The sequence below is a fragment of the Coturnix japonica genome, chromosome 3 (genome assembly GCF_054131305.1).
Source record: "Coturnix japonica strain WE chromosome 3, WE-NBRP24, whole genome shotgun sequence".
NCBI lineage: Eukaryota > Metazoa > Chordata > Aves > Galliformes > Phasianidae > Coturnix > Coturnix japonica.
Genome location: NC_140665.1, coordinates 34,594,629 through 34,617,792, shown reverse-complemented (window position 1 = coordinate 34,617,792; position 23,164 = coordinate 34,594,629). Strand labels below are relative to the sequence as shown.

The 23,164-nt window shown below is 37.1% G+C and overlaps 1 protein-coding gene and 1 long non-coding RNA gene across 32 annotated transcripts in view; one reads left to right on the top strand and one right to left on the bottom strand.

The window, feature by feature from the left end:
- The window catches only part of CEP170 (centrosomal protein 170), an 80,610-nt gene that overhangs the window by 48,323 nt on the left and 9,123 nt on the right, over positions 1–23,164 (bottom strand). For all 31 annotated transcript variants that reach the window (XM_015857624.3, XM_015857627.3, XM_015857631.3 and 28 more), the window contains exons 2-7: positions 11,660–11,805; positions 7,115–7,204; positions 3,688–3,766; positions 3,063–3,121; positions 2,794–2,956; positions 1,006–1,140 (exon numbers count right to left, since the gene is read on the bottom strand). In XM_015857624.3, coding sequence (XP_015713110.2) covers positions 1,006–1,140; positions 2,794–2,956; positions 3,063–3,121; positions 3,688–3,766; positions 7,115–7,204; positions 11,660–11,764 — 631 coding nt within the window. In that variant the 5' untranslated portion in view covers positions 11,765–11,805. The remainder of the gene's footprint in view (positions 1–1,005; positions 1,141–2,793; positions 2,957–3,062; positions 3,122–3,687; positions 3,767–7,114; positions 7,205–11,659; positions 11,806–23,164) is intronic.
- Positions 13,471–22,711, top strand: LOC107311261 (uncharacterized). The gene is made up of 3 exons (XR_014943902.1): positions 13,471–13,606; positions 21,775–21,852; positions 22,574–22,711. It is a non-coding gene; the product is annotated as an uncharacterized LOC107311261 (long non-coding RNA).

The following is a 23,164-nucleotide window of genomic DNA, read 5'->3' as shown; positions in this document are numbered from 1 at the left end:
GTACTTAAAAAGCCTTCACCACTGGAGCACCAAATAGCACCTCACAGCATCCATGGTAGAGAAAACCTTTTTACAAACACACACACAAACAGAAAGTTTGCAGTAGTGCATTATGACACAGTTGTTTCAAGAAAACTTTCACTACAATAAATTATTTCACCTGGTTTCTTTTCTATTAGTCCAAATTGTAAGCGGCTTACTGTCTGCATCTTTAGAACTTTAGACTAACAAGACACAGCTTTCTAAAAGCTATGGTAAAAAAAAACAACAAAGTAATTAATTTTACTACAGCAATGTGTTAGTTTTGTTTGATTTCCTCATGTTTAGAGTTCATTTCAATTCCTCCTTATTAGAGGAACATTTTCTCTATTTATATGTCTGATGATAGATTTAGGGGTCTAATTATAGACACTGAGATCTACATTTTGGCAACACATGCTGCAAACAGACAACCTGATAATTAAAAAAAAGTCTGTATTATAGGGAAATAAAACTTCATCAACTTAACTTTAGACTATGCAAATATTTACTGCATAAAATACGAGATGCAATCCCTGCTAATGCAGCATTACTAAACCACAGGACAGAGAGCACAAACCACTGTATATAGCCAAGACTCAAACACAAAAATAAAACAGCACATTTTCAGAAGTGATTTCCTCAAAACATCCCACTGCTGTCTCTAACTTTATTCATAAGAAATGACAGATTGACTAAACGGATAAATAAGAAACAGTAGGTCAGGTAACATTTTCTAGATTCACTGTCAAAATTTGTACTGGACACCAGAGAACTGACAGATGCCTGAAATGCGTCTCTGGAAATTTCTAGTTTCTTGCAGAATTATTTTTTTAAGGTAAATTTTATTAAGCTTTCATCTGTGCAAACTATCTGTCAAACTTCCAAAAATAACGTTGTTTAGATCTCTAGTTGACAATACATGAAAATCAACTAAACAGCAAAAGCTCCCCAAAGAATGAAAAAAGAGAGAGAAAAGATATTTACCCGAAGCTGTTGTTTCCTGCATTTTCTCTTCATGTTTGCTATCTGGTTTACAACCACCTTTTTCATCAGCTTCATCCTCACCCCACCAGGCTGGCTGTCCATACAGAGGAGTACCACGAGGCATGGTAGAAAGATCTATTAAAATAGTACAAAACCGAGGAAATTGCTTTTTTGTTTAGTTGTGTTATTTAGGTTCAAGCAACAAAAAAAAAAGAGTGATTTATTGGGATCATTTCTCCTGGAAGCTGAAGTGCATTGGTTGCATGCATTTGCCTAAATACAAAACTGACTTAGAGACTGGATAAGTGATCTGAGTTCTAAATATAAAAGCTTACTAAGGACTTGATCAAAACTTTTGGCACAAACACGTCTGCAAAGGCAGCTGACATCTCTTATTGTTGCCCTGATATATCTGCAAACACTATTTTCTGCATTCAGTTTGAAGCCGTCACTACAGCAGTGCATTCCTAAAAGCTGTTCACTGCTATTCCTATGAGAAGCCTGTCACTTTTACCCACATTGACCTTTTGCTGAAATCTGAACTCAGCACATGAAAAACTGATCAAAATTTTGCAGCACTGCCAGGGTTCCAAATTGCTGACAGAGAGCACAGCGTTGGAAGTTATTAAGTATAAAACATTAGTGAGCACAATTATTTTTAAAACAGGCCATAGTTAAAATGCTGTACAATAAAGGAGAAAGTATTTATTATACAGAATGCATACACAAGATTAAACACCTTAAAATTTAGAGGTTTAATTTAAAAAGAAGTACTGATAAAATTACAATTTATGTCTTCACAATAACTTATTGGACTGGCTTTGATCTGACCTCCCCGTCTGAGAGTTTATTCACCATGCAGAGATTTTAGTTCTGAGGTTAATTTAAAATGTCTATTATTAAAGATTGTGACCTGTTTAAATGTAGCTTACTTGGTACCTATTAGTTTGCCTGTCATCAATGTTTAATTCTGCATTTTTCTTCAGTGCTTTATTCAAAGCAATTAAATAGATTCAATATAAATTTCATAGTCATGCCAAAATAATTCAGCATGATTTAAAGATATTAAGCAATTTTAATTATTTGAAAACAGGCTTACATTTCAGTTAATACTGAATTGTCCTCAAAAGCTTGATGAGAACAGCTTTGCAAACATACAACAACAGTTAGGGAATAAATCCCCTAAAAGCTTATCAGCTGTAGTCCAATTAACTTCTATTGTTATTGTTGAAATGGTCAAGAGACAAAGGAAGTTCAAGTGAAAAAAGTTCACCATACTACATAATGAAAACTTAAGTGGCTAAAAAAACAACATTAAATCAGAATACTGTTGGTAACAGAAATACAAAACCCAGGTAATGCTGCTTAAAATTTTGTTTTAGCTGTTTTCTTAACATGTAGATCCATGATAAAGGCAGAAATTCTATTCTGAAAGTTACTAATAACTCTAATTTCTTCTCCAAAAGGGCGAAAATGCAATGGAACAGGTTGCACAGGGAAGTGGTACAATCATTGATCCTGGAAGAAATGTGAAGACTTGGCAGTGAGGAACATAGTTAGTGGGCATAGTTGGGATCTGTGGGCATCCATTGGCAGTTGTACTAGATGATCTTAAAGGTCTTTTACAACATTAAAGACTATAATTCTAAGCTATAATTCATCTAAAATTTAACACATGATTTAAAAATGAAACAAAACATCCATGAGTGTAATTTCACAGACACCCTAGTGAAGCGAACAAGCGTCTCTTCCAAGTTTGCATGTTTCTACAGCAAACATGCACCTTACCTACGGATTTCTCTTCAGATTTCAGTGATTCAGTAGTCTTGTGGTGCACTTCAGCTGTGGAGTCTGCTTCTTTGGACTCTGAACTTTTGGAGCTGGTTTGCTTTGATCCTTCTGTCTCGGAAGATTTCTGGGATAACTGGAGTTGGCTTGAAAATTTCTCATGCTATGTGACATAAAGTAAATAAATAAATTTGAAAGAATGAAAAAAAAAAATCTTTTATCAATATATGACAATGACAGAGCAACAGCTAGGCACAATCCATTGTTACCTTAAGTGCTTCTTCAGGGACTTTCAACTCTCCTCTGACAACAGTAAAAGTATTAGTATGTGGGAAATGCTAAGGAAAACACACAGCTTACAAGAGGATTTCCTACAAAGGCAAAAGATCTGCAGCCTGTTCTGCCATTCCAACAGTAAGAACTGTTCTACACATTTATCACTGTTAGGACTAGCATGTACAGTAACACTTGTAAAAGAAAATGCACAACACAATTACTTATTACTTATATATAGACCATTGAATAGATAATTTTATATTGTAACACTGTTCTTTTTTCTTCCCATATAGTTGAAGACAGCCTATTTTCCTCAAAGTATTGCTTCTCTGCAAGACACAAGTGACACACAAAAGTGGTTTAATGAGAGACGCATAAAGGTTTGAAACAGTAATTGGAAATCAAGGTCTCTTTTAGTGAGAAACAATGAGATGTACTTCATCAATATTTCATGGTACAGTATTCTGCAATTTTCTCTTAATATGGGCATTTCTGTTGTAAAGAGAGATATTTAAAGTTCTCAGATACAATGAGAACCCTTCATTTAATGCAATCATACTTTCCTCGTGAGAAGTGTGTAACAGGGCACCAAGCTTTTTTTTTTTATGACAAGGATATCATATCCAAATCTCAGTTTATCTTCTATCTTCAGGGTGATGTACGTCTGTTCTGGAATCCTTGAGTCATTCACAAATGTCTGTAGAAATAAATGAGGACAGAAAGAGATGCTGTAAACTGAAAAAAAGCCAACCTAACAGAACAAAACAAGCTACCCAACAAACAAACACTAGACTAATTTATAAGAAAGAAGTTTTCAGCACTGCAAGTTTTTCCACTATTGATTCACTGGGGAACATGACTTCAGATTAGCACTTATCGTTGTTTTTCTTGTAGCTTTCTTTTTCGTTCTCAATTAGAGTTCAGAATTGATTTATCATCAACTTTGTGCAACACCTTCCAGTATTTCATGTTGGATATGCAAATTCTGAGGTAGTTTTAAAGTTATCTAATTTGTCAAAAGACTTCAAGGAAAACAAATATGGACCAAATCACTGCATCCAAATTATCTCCAAGAAGCAGTGGTAAAGAACTCATCTGTTGTGACACCTGAACAACAGCAGGCATAACAATATTTGTAACATCATTACATCAGCTAGCAGCAAAGCAGGGTGAAGTCCACAGTCTTGACAATATCTTTTGAAAGTTCACTTGTTGTACCAAACCAGCACCTTGCAGGAGGCTGCAGGCACTGCAAATTCAAACTTGAAAAAAAATCTACAATATCTACGTGTTTTTAAGAAGTGGAGCAGCTGAAGTCTGCCACTTTTAAAGCACTTTGAAGCTACGAGTGCACACAAGAAATAAATCTTTAATAAGTAAGTCAAGTATCTGAGTCTTAAAACACTTGTTTTGTTCATTTAAATAAACCCAGTACGAGATGAAGCCTCTAAAAACAGAGGATTACCTTCCTGTAAATAATACAGGTGTCCTCTGTTTTATTTTAATTTTCTAAATAAATAGTAATTTAATTTTCTTTGATTTTTTTTCTACTAATGCACACCATAGTCATACAACTGACTATTTTCTATGACGTAAGTAACTTCTCTAAGAAATAAGGACTAAGAATTACTCTGTAGTGAACCTAAAACTTAAAAGCAATATTTAAAGCATATTTATTCTAATTGAACATTATGAGAGCCCAGACATGCAAAGAATATCCTCAACACAGCCTGAATTTCAGTACTGATTTAGAAACAGAAAACCATAATTTCCACAAGGATGCTGAAGAATAAGACAGAAGTGCAATGCTTGCACATTTGGCCACAGAATAGGCTCTCTGTTATATTCTTCACTAGAAGCACAAAAGTAAGTTGTCACACTTCGACAATGACTGGGTAAAGGAAGTGTCTGAAGAACATGGATCCTCAAAAGCCTGACAGAACTCCAGATGTTTCACTCAGCCTGGTGCAGAAATGAGTACCTTTAAGTAAGTAAAGGTGGCAGCTGAAAGCATTAGTTACAGTGTTAAAAAAGGCAGATTTTGGAACATCTTATTTGTGTTACTGTAACAAGGAAGCTTATATAGAGATGAAGAACTCTTCACAGAATTCAGCTCTCTTTTTCTGCAGGAAGTCATCACTTAAACCTGCCAAAACAAGTCAAACTGTAATGCTACAGCAAAAGGAAGCTTTCTCATTAATTTACTGCAGATATGACTAGATTCAGTAGCTCACTCCCTGATCCCAACAACAGATACTATTTTCCAAAGGTGGCTTCAAAACAGCCTTCACACACAGAAATAAGCTGAATTATGCAACGATTCATATTCAGATGAAAATTCAGATGCAATTCGGTTACAGAAAGCTAACTGTCTAACATTTTAAAATAGAAACAAAACCAAAAGATAAGTGGTCTGAAAGTATCAGCTAGAAATCTGGGATTTTGTTTTACTTCCATCTCTACACACTCTCCTCCCCAGTTTATTCTTTGTCATTTTGAATGTCATTCAAAGCCATTTGTCACTGCCTAATATTCACAGCAAATGGTATAGCAGGATGAAAAGAACAATTGCCTTGTTATTAGTTTATTGCAGGGTACGGAGGCATTGCATATATTGTTCCGCCACACAATTTTGCTTAAGTATTCTGTTGTATAAAGGAAATATAAGATTTTGCATCTGAAACCAGACAGGCAGAAGTATGTAAGAAAAAACACAACTAGAAACAGATAGTAAGGAAAACACTGTGAAGACAACGAGCAAGGGGCATGCTTCTAAGATTTAATATTCGCAGAACTATGGGAAGAAAGTTTCCTTGACGTCTCTGGATAAACAGCCATACAGCAACTGGCAGCTCCAACATGAGAATGAATCAGATCAAGTGAAGTAAATAACTAAAAGCTCTTTATCAGAAGTGAAGAGAGGAGAAAAAGGAAGGACCATTAACACACATGCAAGTCTTTTTTTAAAACTAAACTCAAGTTCTGTGAGAAGATGATGAAAATAAAGCACGCCAATTGATTACAAGAGTAATAAAATTTGGGAATAAAATCCAAGAGCCTCGACAAAAAATTACTATGAGCTGAATTCATTTTGATCATTTCCCTGAAACAGTGCGTTGACTTTCAAAATAAAAAAGTATATTAAATATTTAAGGAGCGAAGTTCTCATTTGCATGTAGCTATTCATAGGATATTCAAAGACTTCAGAGGTTACACTGCTTTCAGATGGAGTTGAGGCTCTGACTCTTTGGAAGGCTGAGGCACCTGCAAACATCTTAAGGTCTATGTCTTAAAACACAAAAAAACTAATAAAGGCAGTCTGAGAATTTATCTTGAAAAGCACTTCAAGACCAAACATCAATTAAAAAAAAAAATCAATGCTAAGAGACATTTCTCCTCATACTTTTTCAAACTTTTAGTAACATTTACTGAAATTAATATTTAGCAAGCTCCTAATATAGAATAAGCGTCAGAGACAATCTCACATTCATGACATAGACAGAGAAAATACCAACCACAACTACCATCTATAAAGAGCTCCAAGAAATATTTAAAGGGCTACAAAAAGTGACACAAAGGATACTGAGAAAGAACATGCAAATATAAACTATGGTAAACAAGCTTACATGCAACACAGCTATTGTACACCTAAAATGTGTTTTCACAAATAAAGTCCAGTAACATTCCTATCTTTATGAGAAAAAGATAGTAAGGAATACCATGAAATAGAAACCTATTTCTTACAGAAAATTTCTAGAGATTAAAATACCCTTTTTTAATCATAATCAATTTAACATTTTTTGTTTCTCCATTTCCAATATACAGAAGAGTAAAATATACCTTTGTATTCTACCAAATTTTTTCTATTGCCAAAGCTTTTTCACTAAAGGGCTTCATTTCAGTCCTTTAATTGAAGCTCCACAAAACAACCTTTATTTTTCAGACGTTTTCCCCTTTTTAAAACTTACATGAAGAAGATGTAAATTAATGCTTGTTCATTCACTGTCTCCTTGTTTAGAAAAAAAAGTTCCCATTGTTAACTTACCCCATTCAAGCTACCTAAATCCTTCACCGAGTGTTCATCTGTAGAAGCTTCATAGTTAAGGATAGCATGTTGCTTGTCCACACTTCGAGACTAAAATAACAAGAAAAATATTGAAAAAATATATATAAAAAATATTTCAAAAACAGATCAAGACATAACTATTTCTTAAAGTAATGCAGTTATGTCCTCTTCATGCATTTCTTCAAACTGTACACAAAATAATCAATCCCCAGTAACTTGATGTCTAACCACATCCAAATCTGACTCTGAGTACTTACAGCAGAATCACAAAATTCAGAATAATTATTTTCTTAATATTTCCTCCAACATGATTCTAAGTTACATCCAGCCATATCTTATCCAAAAAAAAAAAAAAAATTATTTTTCTTTTCCCCACACTATAACTGATGTTTACTTTTACATCATCAATTTCACCTTTATTTCTCTTTTGCTCTCTTTCTCCATGTAACTACATGCTTATAACAAAACATGATTATAGTTCTCTGGTATGGCTGTTCTCTCTAAAACGAACAGTTTCCTGTCATACATTTCTAAACCCTTCATTATGTTGTCTGGGATTGTTACTGTAGTATACAAACATTCATTTTTTTCCTACTTGATCTTAATTTTATGAAGAAATTATCTATAACCTCTTCATTAAATGTCTGAGTGGTTCCTGAGTTCCTATTCTCATTGCCTCTGATTTATTTCTTTAATTCTTTTTCTCCCTTTATAAGTATTTCAGCATTTTTTTAATTATTATTTTTTAAATGAAACTTGCTTCCAAATGTGAACCATTAATTATGAACAAACATTGCTGCTATTTTCTCTGAGAACACTATCTCCCTAAGACCCAAATCCCCACACTTACATAGCACTGAGAAAGACCTACGGGCTCATTCCTGTACTAGCACCTGAACTCTGCTATTTTTAAGGATACCAGGTTAGAGAAGATTAGCCAGATCAAGACAACAGGCCATGCAATCATAGCATCTAAGGAAATGCCTTCACCAAACTTTTAACAATTATTTTATTAAATTATATATTGCATTATTTACCAATTATTATATTAACTTTACATGTCACTGCATACCACAGAATCATAGAAAGGCTTGGGTCAGAAGGGGTCCCAAGGATCATCAGGTTCCAGTTCTCCTGCCACATGCATGGCCAACCAACTTCCAGATCTGGTACTAGACCAGGTTGCCCATGGCCCCATCCAACCTACAAGAACCTCCAGGGATGGAGCATCCACAGCCTTTACGGGGAGGCTGTTCCAGTACCTCAACACTCTCTCTGTAAAGAACTTCCCCAATGCCCTATCTAAATTGTCCCTCTTTGAGCTTTAAACCATTCCTCCCTGTCCTATCACTGATTATCCTTATAAAGAGTTGACTCTCCTCCATTTTATAGTCTCCTTTTAAATACTTGGTATGCTTCAATGAGATCTCGCAGCCCTCACTTTTCTGGGCTGAACAAGCCCATCTCCCTCAGCCTGTCTTTACAGAGGAGGTTCTACAGCCTTCTGATCACCTTCATGGCCCCCACTGGACCCGCTCCAACAGCTCCAACAGCTCCGCATCTGTCTTGTACTAAGGGCCCCCGGACCTGGACGCAGAACTCCAGTACTCATGAGGGCAGAGTAGAGAGTGACAATCACCTCCCTGTCCCTGCTGGCCACCCCTCTTCTGACAGAGCCCAGAATCCATTGGACTTCTGAGCTGGAAGAGCACACTGCTGGCTCATGTTCAGATTTTCATCCACCACGATGCCCAGGTCCTTCTCCACAGGGCTATTCTCAAGTTGAGAGAAGTTGAGTCTGTATACATATCTGGGATTAGTCTGTTCCAAGTGCAAAACCATGCACACAGGGCCACCTTTCCAGTTCATTTTAGAATATTTACAAAATATATTATGAAGTTAGGAGTTAAAAGTTTACTGAGAGAAGTAAACCTATATTCCCAGACATGAAAAAAAAAAACCCTACTGGACAAATAGTGGCTAGGCATAGATTTGAGGTCTAATTCCATAAAACACAAAACAGCATTAAAATGCTCTCTAATAAGACTACTGTAACATGCTTTCTGACAAGAGAGTATGAATAAAAACACTAAATGCCACTTTCTTTATCATGCATTGTCCACATGCTTTGCAGTAAAAGAACAACCAAGTTGTCAGAAGTGGAATGGAAGGTTCTACACAAAGAGCTATACATACAGAACAAGAACACATTATCAGCTTCTCCTTTGGTGGGTTCCTCCCCCCTTCAACAATACGTGGTGTCACATTCATGCTGGCATGTAGACCTAACAGCAGGCTACACAGAACATTCTTGAAAATCACAGGGCTTCTTGATTCTTTTTACTACTTCTAAAGTCAACAACAGACAATAACATGCATGAATGACTGGACTCTATTCAAAATCCTCATCCAGCAGGCAGCTGCTTTTGGAGGTGTTGATGACTGAAGTTTTGTAACAAAATAATAAATGCTCAAGTAATAAGCTTCACTCTAAAGACTAATCAGCCACAGACAGGACCATTAAAACTACACTATTTACTAATGAGAAAACTGCGAACCACAACACACACAGACATATACATATAGCATGAGGAATATGAAGGTATAAAATCATGTCAGACAGAATTAATTTTGTTAAACAAGGTATTTGGCTCCATGAATGAAAGGTGGATTAACTGAGAGTTAAGTGAGGTTTGCTTAAGTGAGAATGGTGAGGCACTGGAACAGGTTGCCCAGAGAAACTGTGGATGCCCCCTCGCTGGAAGCATTCAAGGCCAGGCTGGATGGGGCTTCGAGCAACCTGGTCTATGGGGAAGCTACGGGGAAGTGTCCCTGTGTACAGCAGGGGATCGGAACTAGATGATCTTAAAAGTTCATTCCAACCCAAACCATTCCTTCATCCTACCAACAGAGAATTCTTAGTCTTTCTTACTTGGATAAAATGATTTGCTGCAGTATACAATATATAAAGCATATCTCCAAATCAGTTTTTTGAATGAGAGCTTGAGTGGATTTAAGGCTGGCCTACTACTACTGTGACCTGCAGTCAGCCAATCCAAGTGAAAATTAAAAGGCTAAAAAGTGTGAAAAAGAGCATATTGAAGTAGAGATGGTAATATTAGGAATGATAAAGAAAAAGCACTTAACAAAAAGACTAAATGCTGAGAAATCTCTATCTTTAAGAAATTCATTCCACTTTGTCTAGCACCTAGGAATGAAATCTGCATCTCTAATATCAGACTGACCGAAAAAAATTACATTCAAAATAATAAAATTATTGTAGTAATTATGATTTAACTTAATTAACATTAGCAGAAAACACACACACATGGATTTTAATAGAAAGTTTGTAACTAACCAGCCATATTCTACTAAGTTGCAATTCTGCTATTTTGCCTGGCATGAAAAATTGCATGGATTAACCAGTAAATAATATTTACAGTTGGAAGGGGGAGGTGAGAATCAGTTTCCATAATTGCCTAACCAACACAAATCATTTGAAGCATGTTACTACCTTTAAACTGTTAAAACTTTTACATTTTTCCGACTTGTGAACAACAACAAAGAAAAGTGTGGTTATATAAGGTGTAAAAATACCATCTCACAACCCACCTCAAAAAAGCCAACTTTGCTCTCAGTTTAATGACCTAAACCTAAATGACTTTGTACTGAAATTACAGTCTCGGTAATACACATTATTAAACAGGATCCCAACTTATCTATTAATGGCTACATATACAATTCCTGACCACAAAGAATTCAAAAGTAACTATGTTACTGCAAGGTAGAGATCACTGAGAATATGGAAGTTTAATCATCATAAGAGTTCTACAGTAATCAAGGACTTCCCCAAAATATCAGCATTCGTCATTAAAAACTACATACACTGGAAAGCGGCTCAGAGGACTACAGCTTTGATAAAGCAGAGAGCATGCCGTATGGCTGCACGGCAATATAGTTCCACATCTCCTCTAAGAGCTCCCAAAGTGACTCACTAGTTGAGGAAGCTACTGAAGTATTCAACTATTCTGACAGACTTGTATTTTTACAGTTGAACCGGAATCGTTACTGAGATTGAGTCATTCAAATTCCTTAGAGATACAGGAAATAGCTTTGCTACTGATTTCATTGCCTTTGTACAAGATCAGGACATGGAGATAGAGTTGCATCAAATCATGTGACTAAATTAGATTACAAGAAAAAAAGAAAGCTCTTTTCAAAAGCATCCGTTGCACACAGCATTATCACATATTAAGGGTGCAGTTTATTTTTCACTCATCATACTGCAAAATTTCTTCAGCCTTCTATTCTTGCATTCAGCATATTTCTATAAAGGAAATATGAGCCTCTACATTTTGACAGTAAGTGTGTGATTGATGGCAATATATTCTAACTTTTTGCACGAACACAACAGATTAATCAAAACTATCACCCCTCCCAACATCTGGCAAATCTCATTTTCATGCACAGTATTAAACTGATTCAAGATTTGAGCAGCTGCACATGGGAAGCTGATGCAATTACCTGTAATATCAGCTCACAGTCATCTCTTCCAACAAAAATCATTTCTCGTGGCAGCCGATGGCGGGTGCCTCCACTGCTCACCAAAAACCAGGCTGTTAAGCTCATTTTCTGCTTAGCTGATAAATCCTTGGCAAAGCTACGTCATCCTGCAGTGAGACAGAAAGAAAGAGGAACACAGAAAGTCATTTTGATTATTTTTAGCTACAGCTCCTACTCTGCAAACATCGCAAGAAGAATACATAAAGCCCCTGAAAATACAGCATCTCTCAATAGCAGACACTGATGCCAGCAACTGGAGGAAGTGACAGGCTACAGGCTTCCATAGTCCTGATGCTCTGCTTCATGCAATGAGGCAAACTCCATCAGAGGTAAGCTTCTTCAAAATAAATGAGCATTGGGCTAATGCCAGTCATACATCAAGCTGTCAGAAAGCTTTTAACATTTAACCACTTAGTCTTGAGATAATTGCCACATAAATGGTTTGCTATCACAATCAATAAATAGCATGGCAAACACAAGAAACAGCAACGTGCATGTTTGGTTTGCATATTTTGCAGTGAAAAAGAACTACTTCAGATTTATTCTATTTTAAGCTTAAGTTCTTCACACTGCACCCAATTTTTCATCCTATTTACTGTTAGATGCTCTTGGGAAAAAATTATGGTTGATACTCAGGACAGACCCTAAGAGTTCCAAATCTCTCCTTAAGAAACAGTAGGCCAGAGCAATCATATCATTCATTCATTACCTAAGGAATACAGAAAGCAAACAGTCTGCATTCCTTCTCAGTACCAAATAGCTGGTACCTCTGTTGTTTTAGTTACGTCATTAAGTGAAATCTAGCCGAGCAACAGTACTCTAAGCAGACATACACTTATAGCAGATTTGAGCATAATCTTCCTTCTAACAAGGATGCTGCGAGGTTCTCAAAACCAGGCTAATGTGTAAGCACTGAATAACCAACACTGCTCCACTAGGCAAACTGTGATCAAGGAGACACCATAAATCACAAAGGCACATAAAGAACAAGAAAAGTCAAAACTGCATCTAAAAGTGGCACAGCAGGCTGCAGTTATGTCTGCAACTTGCTATGGAAGTGCTGAGATGAACCAGTGAAACTGTGAAACCAATTAAACAAAATGGAATCCAAATGAAAGAACATAGAAAGAGGGTTTATTGTGTTAAAGATTTATTTTATTAAAAGGATATACTGGTATTTGCAGGAGCGTGTTCTCATATACACAACACCTAGGTGGGATTACCTTCTAACAGCTTATAACAGATTCTTCAGATGAAGCAAATGCTTAATTCACGCTCAGTGGAAGAAATGGTGAACCATCTACAATGTACTTTTCAACAATAAATTGTGTCTACAGGAATAACATCCCCAAAGCATATTTAAACACATCTAAGTCCCCTGTAAGTATATTAATAATTACAACAGTTTATTCAGCTGCCCTCAAGGAAATTAAACTTTTTATTTTTAATATAATTTAGTTTAAAACTCAAAGATAAACCAGCTTAATTAAATCATATCTTTGCATTCCTTTTAGAAAGAAAAGGAAGTATTGCAAATTACATGGGTATTGTAAAGCAAGCATACCGGTCAATATCAAAGCTCCTTATTCAGTTCATATTTGACTACCTGTTAAGTCTCCCATCTGTTTATTATAATACCATTTACACCATGTGGTCATCCTAGACTAACTGCAAATTCATACCAAACTTCAAATATTATGCTCTTTATGTGTATACATATGAACATATGTGCTATTTTGAATCTCATACTATACATTTGTTTACACAGACTGTCAAGAAAAGAACTATTTTTACTTCTAAAGCAGACAAGTAGGTCAACAACTACCAAGCTGGAAAGAAATAAGAACCTCAAACCTCCCACAAATGGTAAAGCCTGACAACAAGCACATTAAATGAAGCCATCTGAAAGTAAGTAAATAAAAAAGAAACTATACAGTGTAATCATTGCCACACAGCTTGGCAGCACAGTCGTAGTTAAAAGTCCATCACCATTTCTATCAAAGTTAATATTGTTGTTCTTTTCCAGCAGTGCTCACTGGCTCTGTGACAAATCATCAACCCAGATACATATTTAAGTTTCAAGTATTCATTAGAATAAACTAACGCCTTTGATCAGAAAAGCTTGGCTGAAATTGCACGTGGCAAAAGTGACTGAAATAAGATACAGTAGCAACAGCTATTTAATAGTAGAGCAAAGTAAGTGCACTGAAATTTTTATATGAAATCATGCTTCTCATTAGCTGTAAGAGCTGCTCCGAAAGTAATGCCTCCTACTTTAACATGTTAGCCCATAACATCAGATGTAGATGTTGGTGGTAGAGCAGTAGAAGTATAACCTTCCTACCAACATTCCATTACGCACTGCTGCTGTGTGACAGGCAGCAGCAGAGGGGCAGTCTGACACAATGGCATCTAAAGGAAAGAGTTGGGATTTAATTCTACCCTGCAAAAGGCAAAATTGGCACCCACTGACATTCATCAACACTTGCTGCCTGTTTCTGGAGGCCAAACAGCGAACAGGAGAAGAGAGGCAGAGGGTGATGTGTTTCAGCAGTGGTGACAGCAATCGTAGGTCACCTCCACTGAACAAAGTGCAGCATGCAGGCTCTTGTTCGCTGACGGTAAAAACATATAGCTAATGGTAGTGAGCACGCTGAGTGTCAGTGCGCTCCTTGTATGCACTGTAAGAGGCATTACTTTTGGAGCAATTGACATAGATAGCATCTGGACAATTACACTGAGGTCTGAAAAGTTCATGAAAACTTAATGTTTTATATACACTGCTGTATTAAGTATTCTGACTGTAGTGAAAAGATTCTGAACAATAAGAGGGTGAGTGATTGCTCACTGTCTGGGAGATACCAAACTGAATTACTGCAGGACAGGTGCAAAATCATTATCAGAAGCAGCTCTTTACTCAAGGCAATTTTAGGCCACAATAATTCTTGCAATAAGACATTAAGGATACTAAAAGGTTACACTGGGTCAATATGCAATAAGCATTCAAGGAAGAGAAAAGTAATTATGCCATTTAAATGCAACGATCCCATTTCTGGCTCAGGAACTGCCTGAGTCAGGAATAGGGCTCTAGGGAGCTGTCACTTGATATCACTGTAGCTAACACGCTCCCTTCCTTACGAAGCCTGTGCTCATGGGGAGCAGGACAGTGGCCTGGATGGACCTGCACTGCTGCAGGACAGATTACCCTTTTAGCTGAGGTACTCATCAAACACATTAGGATTTCTACACCAGCAAAATGAATTTTAAAAACTTTCCTAGCCTTTGATACCAGGGTGGCATTGGATTGTAACATAATTACGGAGACTGGGACCATCCACAGCAGTGCTTCATTCTACGTAACGTGGATGTCTGTTTCTCACACTTTCATTGCAACTGTGAAATGTTTCCTTGTCTGCAGAATAAATGGCACTTTATGGGCCAGGAATTTCAAAAAGCAATAATCAGCATGTAAGGAACTACACACGGGTCATAAGTCATTTGAAACAGACGCAGCGGCAAAGGAAAATTGGCTACATAAGACTGTAAATATAATTCAGTCCTAACAACTAAAGCCCTACATTACGTAGCCAAGAGATGGGTGTAACCAATCTTGACACGTCCAGAAAAACATTGCCAGGATTATAGTTTTGATACAGCAAAAATCCCTAATAATCTCTCATTTGAGCAATCTACAGGCTACATTTTTGTATCTGCGTGTCACTGAGAACAACCAACACTTTTCCCCAGAAGTGAGATATTTTCCTACAGCGGAACAAAAAGCTAAGTTTAAAATTAAAACTAAGGCTAATATATGCTGAAACTCAGATTTAAGCACCACAGTCTTCCATATTACAACTGAAAATCACATAACCTTAATAGTACACAATTATCCTATTACTGTACTACATGTATTTTATATAAATAACAACATGCAAAAAGCTCTGCATCAAGCTGATACACAATATTGACAGAGATGCAATCCCTACGTTGCCCAGTATTTGAACTTTTAAGTTCCTATTTCCAGCTGCTAAAATGATGCTAATATTAAGTCACCTTTGCCATATAACTGACAAAGAAGTACAGTGCAGCATACTCAGAATCATAGAATCACCAAGGTTGGAAAAGACCTAAAAGATCATCCAGTCCAACCATTCACCTACTACCAATAGCTCCCACTAAACCACGTCCCTCAACACAACATCCAGTCCTTCCTTGAACACCCGCAAGGTCAGCGACTGCACCACCTCCCTGGGCAGTCCATTTCAGTGCCTGACCACCCTTCCTGAGAAGTAAAGTAAGTACATAGGGTAGTTTCAGGAAAAAATAAAAAAAAGGCTCAAATGTTTTTGAAACAAGGTAAAAGGAAAATATTTTGTCTTACTGGCATCAAAATAATAATAATTGGAAGCAGTACCTCATACATTGGTAATTGAAATGAATTGGTAATGCTCATAAATTGGTAATTGAAATGTGACAGGAGGCCCCAGTATCAGTTTGTAGCTTCTGCTACCTCTCTTGTGCAAATCTATCTAAATGCAGGCAAGAAAAAGGCTTTTGAAAACTTTCCATTTGTATGTTAGTTCAGCAAGTACACAGATGAACTTTCTTGCCATCTGCTTACGTAGAGCCTTAAGTACTGCTCTGTAATGTTGTAGGACCAGTCAGAGCACCAGCACCCCTTCCCCATTACTCTCCGTTCATCCCCTGCTGGTGGTAGGGCCAGAGAAAGTGAATGCCACAGAATACACCTGAACAGGAGCTAGGCAGACCACAGTGAGGACTCCAGGAAGGAAAACATCAGATGCAAGTTATGACAAGGGAGAAAACAGACTTAAGAGTGTACTGACAGCATTAGCAATGATCGAAAGTGGCCTGAAATTGAAGTCATTTCCAGGTTCACAAAAAAATGCTCCCAGCAAACAATGCCCATCAGAAAAGTGCCTACCATGGCTGCTGAACCAACCGCCTGAGGGAACTAAGAATGCTATTGCCAACAGCTCTGCTTTTGACTGAAACTGTGAAATCTATCCTATACAAAGAAAAAAGCGAACCTAATTCCAACCCTAAGAAGATTTCTGCATCAATATAATTGATACTAAAAGGTAACCTATAAAGGTAGTGAATTGAACTGTAGGAAGATGAATGGAAAATGCCACTATAATATTAAAGCTACTCTGTAAAACACTGCTGTGGGGCAGGATCACAAGTGATGTTTGATGCACTATCATAATTAACCTACTTACATACATTATAAGAAAATAACCTTTAGCTACATTGCCATGTAATAGTTTAACCAGGATCTCTACCATGTCTGTGTTAAAAAAGGAAGCTCAACAATCAGTTCATGATGGTTTTTTCTCCTCATCACTTGATTGTCCTGTGCCTTATTTATTGCATATCACTAAAACCTTCCATGAATTATTAACTTCCCACTGACTTTACCTACCATGCTCATCATCACAGCATGAGAAATTCATTAACACTTACGGCAAAAGCTCCACGACATCTCTGTAAAGGGTATATAATAAAAAGATAGTCTCTCTAGAGTTCCCCATTTAATAATACAGTATCTTAATTCTGGACTATCTGAATTCTAAAAAGCAACAACACTTCATCTTAAAGCACCTAGTCTGACACACCACTACAGGTGTTCAAATGGTCTCAATGATTTCCTTTATAACACTGAACAATTCTCTCACAAGTAAGGTTGAAGGGTATGGGTACAGGAGTGTAGAAAATTAAGACCACCTTTCCAAACTAGAGGTGAATAGCTTCTCTCCCATCACATAAACTTGTATATAAAAGTTCATACTGTTGGGTAGCTTTTAGATGTTTTAGTCATTAAATTAGTTTTGGTGTTTATATAATCCTGCACTTTCATTACTCACATTTCTGTCATATCAGAAAGGGATACTGAGAGCTCCACAAGCAAGAGTCTCTTGGATGAAGCTATTCTAACTGATTTCTGCAGTTAGTCCATTCAGCAAACTTGCTAATAAAGAAAAAAAATACAGGTGTGGCTGAAGAACTTTTCACTGGAAATTGGAATTCAATTCAACTGCAACTGAGGCTACCTAAAGCAGCCCTTTACATAACAGTACTTCGTAGTGTTGCTCCCCAACAATGTTAAACCCATCTAAAATTAAAATATTTTAGGCTAAATTCAAGAAAAAAAATAAATCTGTGGACTTTCTGGGCTCACAGTGTTCTTCAGAAGGGGAAAATAACAAGACTTGCAGCCTTGGATCCTTGCTTGCCAAACAGCACGAGATACTTCCAAAGAAGTGCAGCACAATTAAAAGACACATCTCAAGTAACGCTTGGACCAGTGCATAAAGTTAACAGGCTTTTCACTCTGTCTTGACAATATCCACAGGGGTTAATAAAACTACAGGCTGTAAAAAAATTAAAAGAAAAAAATGGTTGAAAGTATAAACAAAGTAGCTCATGCTTAAAACTAAGGAAACTCTTCTTCAGTGTCCCACAGCGAAGATGAGCTCACATGCTCACAAACACTGATCAAAAGGACTCCAGATTTTCAACATCTGTTCAACAAGCTGCAATTGCTTCATTACCAAATATTTTGCTGATGGGAAAATTCACCTGAACAGATCCCTCTAGAAACATTCCAATGTTCTATGTATCTATAACCCCGAACAGGAAACTGCTGTTATGATCATAGCTAATAAAATTTCTTTGATTAAAAAAGTATTTTGTTTCACGAAAGTTCTTACACAATTATATCAGTTATACTGATGTAACAGGATGGAACAAGATGGCAAGCATGAAAATCGGTAATGTGGAAGAATACAGGAAAGCCACAGGAAGAAAAATGAAGCATCCATTCAGTTTACCTACCCTGCTAAAATGGGGAATGGGCACACGTTCAGGATGACTGTCCCTATCTGTAATGCTTCACTAAATATAAACAAATAAATGAACTGCAGACCTCGGTCTGTTGGCTTGTCAGATAACCTTTAATAAATGTATGATATAAGGCAGCTGAATAACAGCCATGCGTTTTCATTCTGTTATTGCGGCAGCATATTCCATCTTTGCTCAAAGCTCTGAAAGAGGCTACAATTCCCTGAAGAATCATCAGAAGACCACACTGAAGCCTTATTTTTTCTAAAATCTCTACCAGCATCCACCTAGAGAGGTGATCATGACTAAATTCTACACAGCAAGGGAACCACAGAGAATGAAGAACCCCTGCTAGCCACTACCCTGCAAAATGTTCTTTTCCTCTTTTTCTCTCCTCCCCCCTTCTCTTTTCTTCTTCTTTCCCCCACCCCCCTCCACATAGAAAAGGAGGAAGAAAGAAGAAACTAAGCCTATTTAAGCCTCTTTGAATTCAAATCCAGAAAACCTTTTTGGGCCTCTCTTTTCTTTTTAAACAGATAAAGTTTACTTGTAACATCTGCAAGATCTGATTTGCAAGAAGATACTTCCGAAAACAATTTTAATTCTTTTTAATACATACAAGAGAAAATAAAATCTGAGCAAGTGTATGCATTTACAAAGCATCAGAAGGTCAGAGTCATCCTCTTTCCCTTTTATCTCCATATACTTTTATTAATTCGCACCCAGCACATCACAGATTACCCACTGTCTAAGTCCATCTAAAACATGAGTTAGCATTTCACCAGATCAATAAAGCATCAGCACTGCATTCTTCTGTGTCCCTGGTCATAGTGATGAAGTGCTTTCTGTGATAAAACCCCAGTCTCCCAGGAGGGTCCCGTCTGGTGCCCTAGAGCCAGATTATCACAGGAAATTCCACAGCAGCATTTGCTGGAAGAAACATTTCTTCTCTCATATTTTAATTAGAAAAAGACACAAGCCTTCTGTCTGGGTATGCTACTAAGGATTGACTGAGACTTTCCTCCTGCATTCAAAGAGTTTGAGATCTCTAACAAAGGCAGGAGAAGGCTCAGGGGTGACCACATCCCTCCCTACAAATACCTGAAAGGAGGTGGTGGTGGAGGTGGGTGCTGGCCTCTTCTCCCACATAACTAGTGACAGGACTGGTAGGAATGCCTATAAGTAGTACCAGGGAAGGTTCAGTCTGGATATCTGGATTTTTTTTTTTTCCTTTGAAAGAGTGGTCAGGTGCTGGAAGGGGCTGCCCAGGGAGGTGGTGGAGTCGCTGTCCCTGGAGGTACTCACAAAACATCTATATGGTACTAAGGGGCATGGTTTAGTAGGGAAATATTGGTGGTATGTGGATGGTTGGACTGGATGATCTTGGAGGTCTCTTCCAACCGTGGTGATTCCACGGTAATGACTTGGAAGACTGTATTCATCCTGTTTTTGATGTGATAAAGAAAAAACAAACAAAATCTTTTCTTTTGCTGTTCTATCAACATACAACGAAAATTTTACAGAAGGCCTAATTGACAGCTATCAAACATTAGAATGTCGTAGTACACAAAATAACATTCTTTGTATGAAAAAACCATCAGGATGTCAGTAACAAACATAAAGCCTAACGTTAAGACTGTACAAAGTTTAACCAAACTCATGGAGTGAAAATAACCTCCATTCCCATGTAAAGCCCCCTTAGAAAGGGAAGATAAACATTAGAGGAACTATGCAGGCAGTCACGCCTTTTCCTGCTAGAGAAGTCCCTTTTCAGGGGAGCAAGGGGAAGAAAGCCTGGGACATTCAGAAAATACCAAGGGCAAAACCAAACCGAAGCGACACCGATTTCTAGTAATGCTAGGAGACTGAATTTCATTAGGAGCAATTTAATGAAACAAAGGCGATGGCAGCAGTTGAAATAAAGAATTTAGCTGCTTGCAGCAACAACAACAACAAATACTGGGAACCTTCACTGATAATACTGGTCAACATGCTTGTTCTTAAAACACCATTTAGAAAATTTTGCACAGTGTTGCTACTGTCCATGGCTGGTCTTTCACAACCAACATAAGTCTCTTATGCATATTGTATAAACAATCAGGGGTACTTGAAGGGAAAAAAATATTTACACTGTAGAATATGAAGGTATCATCAAAATATTGGATTTCAAATTGTTAAAAGCATACTCGGTGTTAGCCACAAGGATAAAGCCGGTCTCAGACTTCAAAAAGCTCTCTTATTCTAACCTTTGATCTGGAGAATAAGGATATTTTGCATTTATTAAAGCCAACTGCTGGCTAATTTGCATTTCTAATCCTTACAGGCATAAGTAAGAAATGAGTTCTCATGAATTTTCCTCTTTGCAGCATTCCTACACCGAAATGCAATGCTTCTCAAAAGTTGCTTTCAATAAACAGTTAAGATAAAGCATAAATTAAAGACTGCCTCTAAAAGTAGCTTAATTTATAATCAAACAATCAAATGTTCATATTTTGCCCATCATTCTTGTTTCAATTAAGGAAATGTACACAGAAGTATTCTGAAATTTTCTTACATCACCATGACTATGACTAAACGAGGCCAGCCACACAGAGAGCAACACAGCCTGCATGCAAATGAAACAAGCTGGTCATAACCAAATTGCCTTTAAGAAAGATTCTTCTAATAAAGCTACAGAAATCCCTCCCCCTCCCCACCCTCCAAATCAGGCTATACTATCAGATTATATTATTGCCAAGATAAATGAACGAGAAAATAGATAATTGTGCACTGTATTCAGGCAGAATGTAATCAAGATGTAGTCAAGCCTTCCTCCCCCATTTCCCACTCTCACTGCCTCCATCGTATGGCATACTCCAAGTTGTTTTGTAGGCTGTGTAAAAAGAGATTTTATTTGCATTGGCTAAGTACAGACCACAGTCCTGACCAGTACTGAGAAAACAAATACCACTTTGCAAAGAAAACTGAACTTCTTAACCTCCCAAGGGTGGTGATTTCACTTTCCCCAAAATTGTGAAATATATGGACTTTATTCCATGTCCCAAGATACTGAATAAGATTAAATTACGCTCAAAGCAATACAAAATTTCTATAATACACAAAATTATTTATCCTGTTGGTATGAAGATAAGCATATTTTCCAAAGGGAAGAAAAAAGCAAAATGAAAACAAACATATTTAAGTAATTTTAATCTCTATATTTCATTATTCAGTTCCATTTAACCTGACATGACACAAAAGCACAAAGAATATGACAGCAGCGGACATGGAGGACAACCATTGGCATCAAGGTAACTGATCTCCACACCCATTCAATGTATTGCAGTTTCAGGCAATAATACAGAACCACGTTATGCACTCAGTTTAGTAACTGAAGTGACACATACAACACAAGCACTTTCACAGTGCATAATGACATAGGAAGAACTGTCCCCCAAAACCCAAGGAGTGAGACATTTGCACAATGAATGCCAGTGGTCTGATGATAAATATAACCTATTACAAAGACTTACAAAGCAGCATAAATTACACTTCAGATTTTAAAGCAGTCTGTAATTAGTAGCTAGGAAATGGCTTCCCTGGAGAGGAGCTATTCCACATTTTGCTCGCAGTGCCTGAACACTCCTTTGTTGTATGCAACCAACAAACAGAAATACAGCTATTAGACTTCAGCATAAATCTCAATTCTTTCTTACACTGCCTATTATTTACTAAAAGCAGCCAAACAATTACACGTGAAATTCTCACTGTAAACAAATGCAGTATGTACAGCTTAACATTTCTACACAGGGACTTGATTGAACGCGTACACTGCCAGCTCTCCTTTGGAGACTACTAGAAAATATTTTCATAAGTATGCTAAAATAAATAACAGCTATTAAATGAACACAAGCGTGTATTTCAATAGACAGAAATCTGGAATTGAAGTAGTTCTGTGGAAGAAAACCTATACACATTTTCCTTTGTAAGTTCAATAATTGGCAACTTTACTTTTGTTGCCTTAAAATAAAGGCCTGGAAGGAAGAGATGTGAAAGGAAAGGCTGAACGGGAAGAGATTGGAACTACACACAGTGCTCCAGGCACAGAACCAAGAGGAAGCAGAACTCTAACCCCATACACAAAAAGGGACTGAGTCACCCCTTCTACCACTATTCCACTGAAGAGTTCCGGTATTGTTTGGGGTTTTTGTTTGTTTGTTTGTTTTAATATCCACAATTACTGCAAAAGTCTCATTTTATGTCTCCTACAACAAGAAAGATTAACAGGGAACTCAGCTGCATTCAGCTGCTTTAATAAAAACAACAACACAGAGGTATATTACGCAACAGTGACTACATTACTGCAATAGAGATACAGTGTTCTGGTTTAACAAACATATTTTAAATCATTTATCATCAAACTAAAAGCAGATAAAAGCACAAAAAGTTGATCATCCCATTTCCCCTTTCTTAAGGCTGGAACAATTCACATCCTTTGTTTAAATTCCTCTAGGTTTCCATGGTATAAGAGTCATAGTATTACCACTGGCATCCACAGAACAGCACTCCTGATAACTTAATGAATTACAACATGTAAAATATTGGAGCAAATTAGTATTGTAT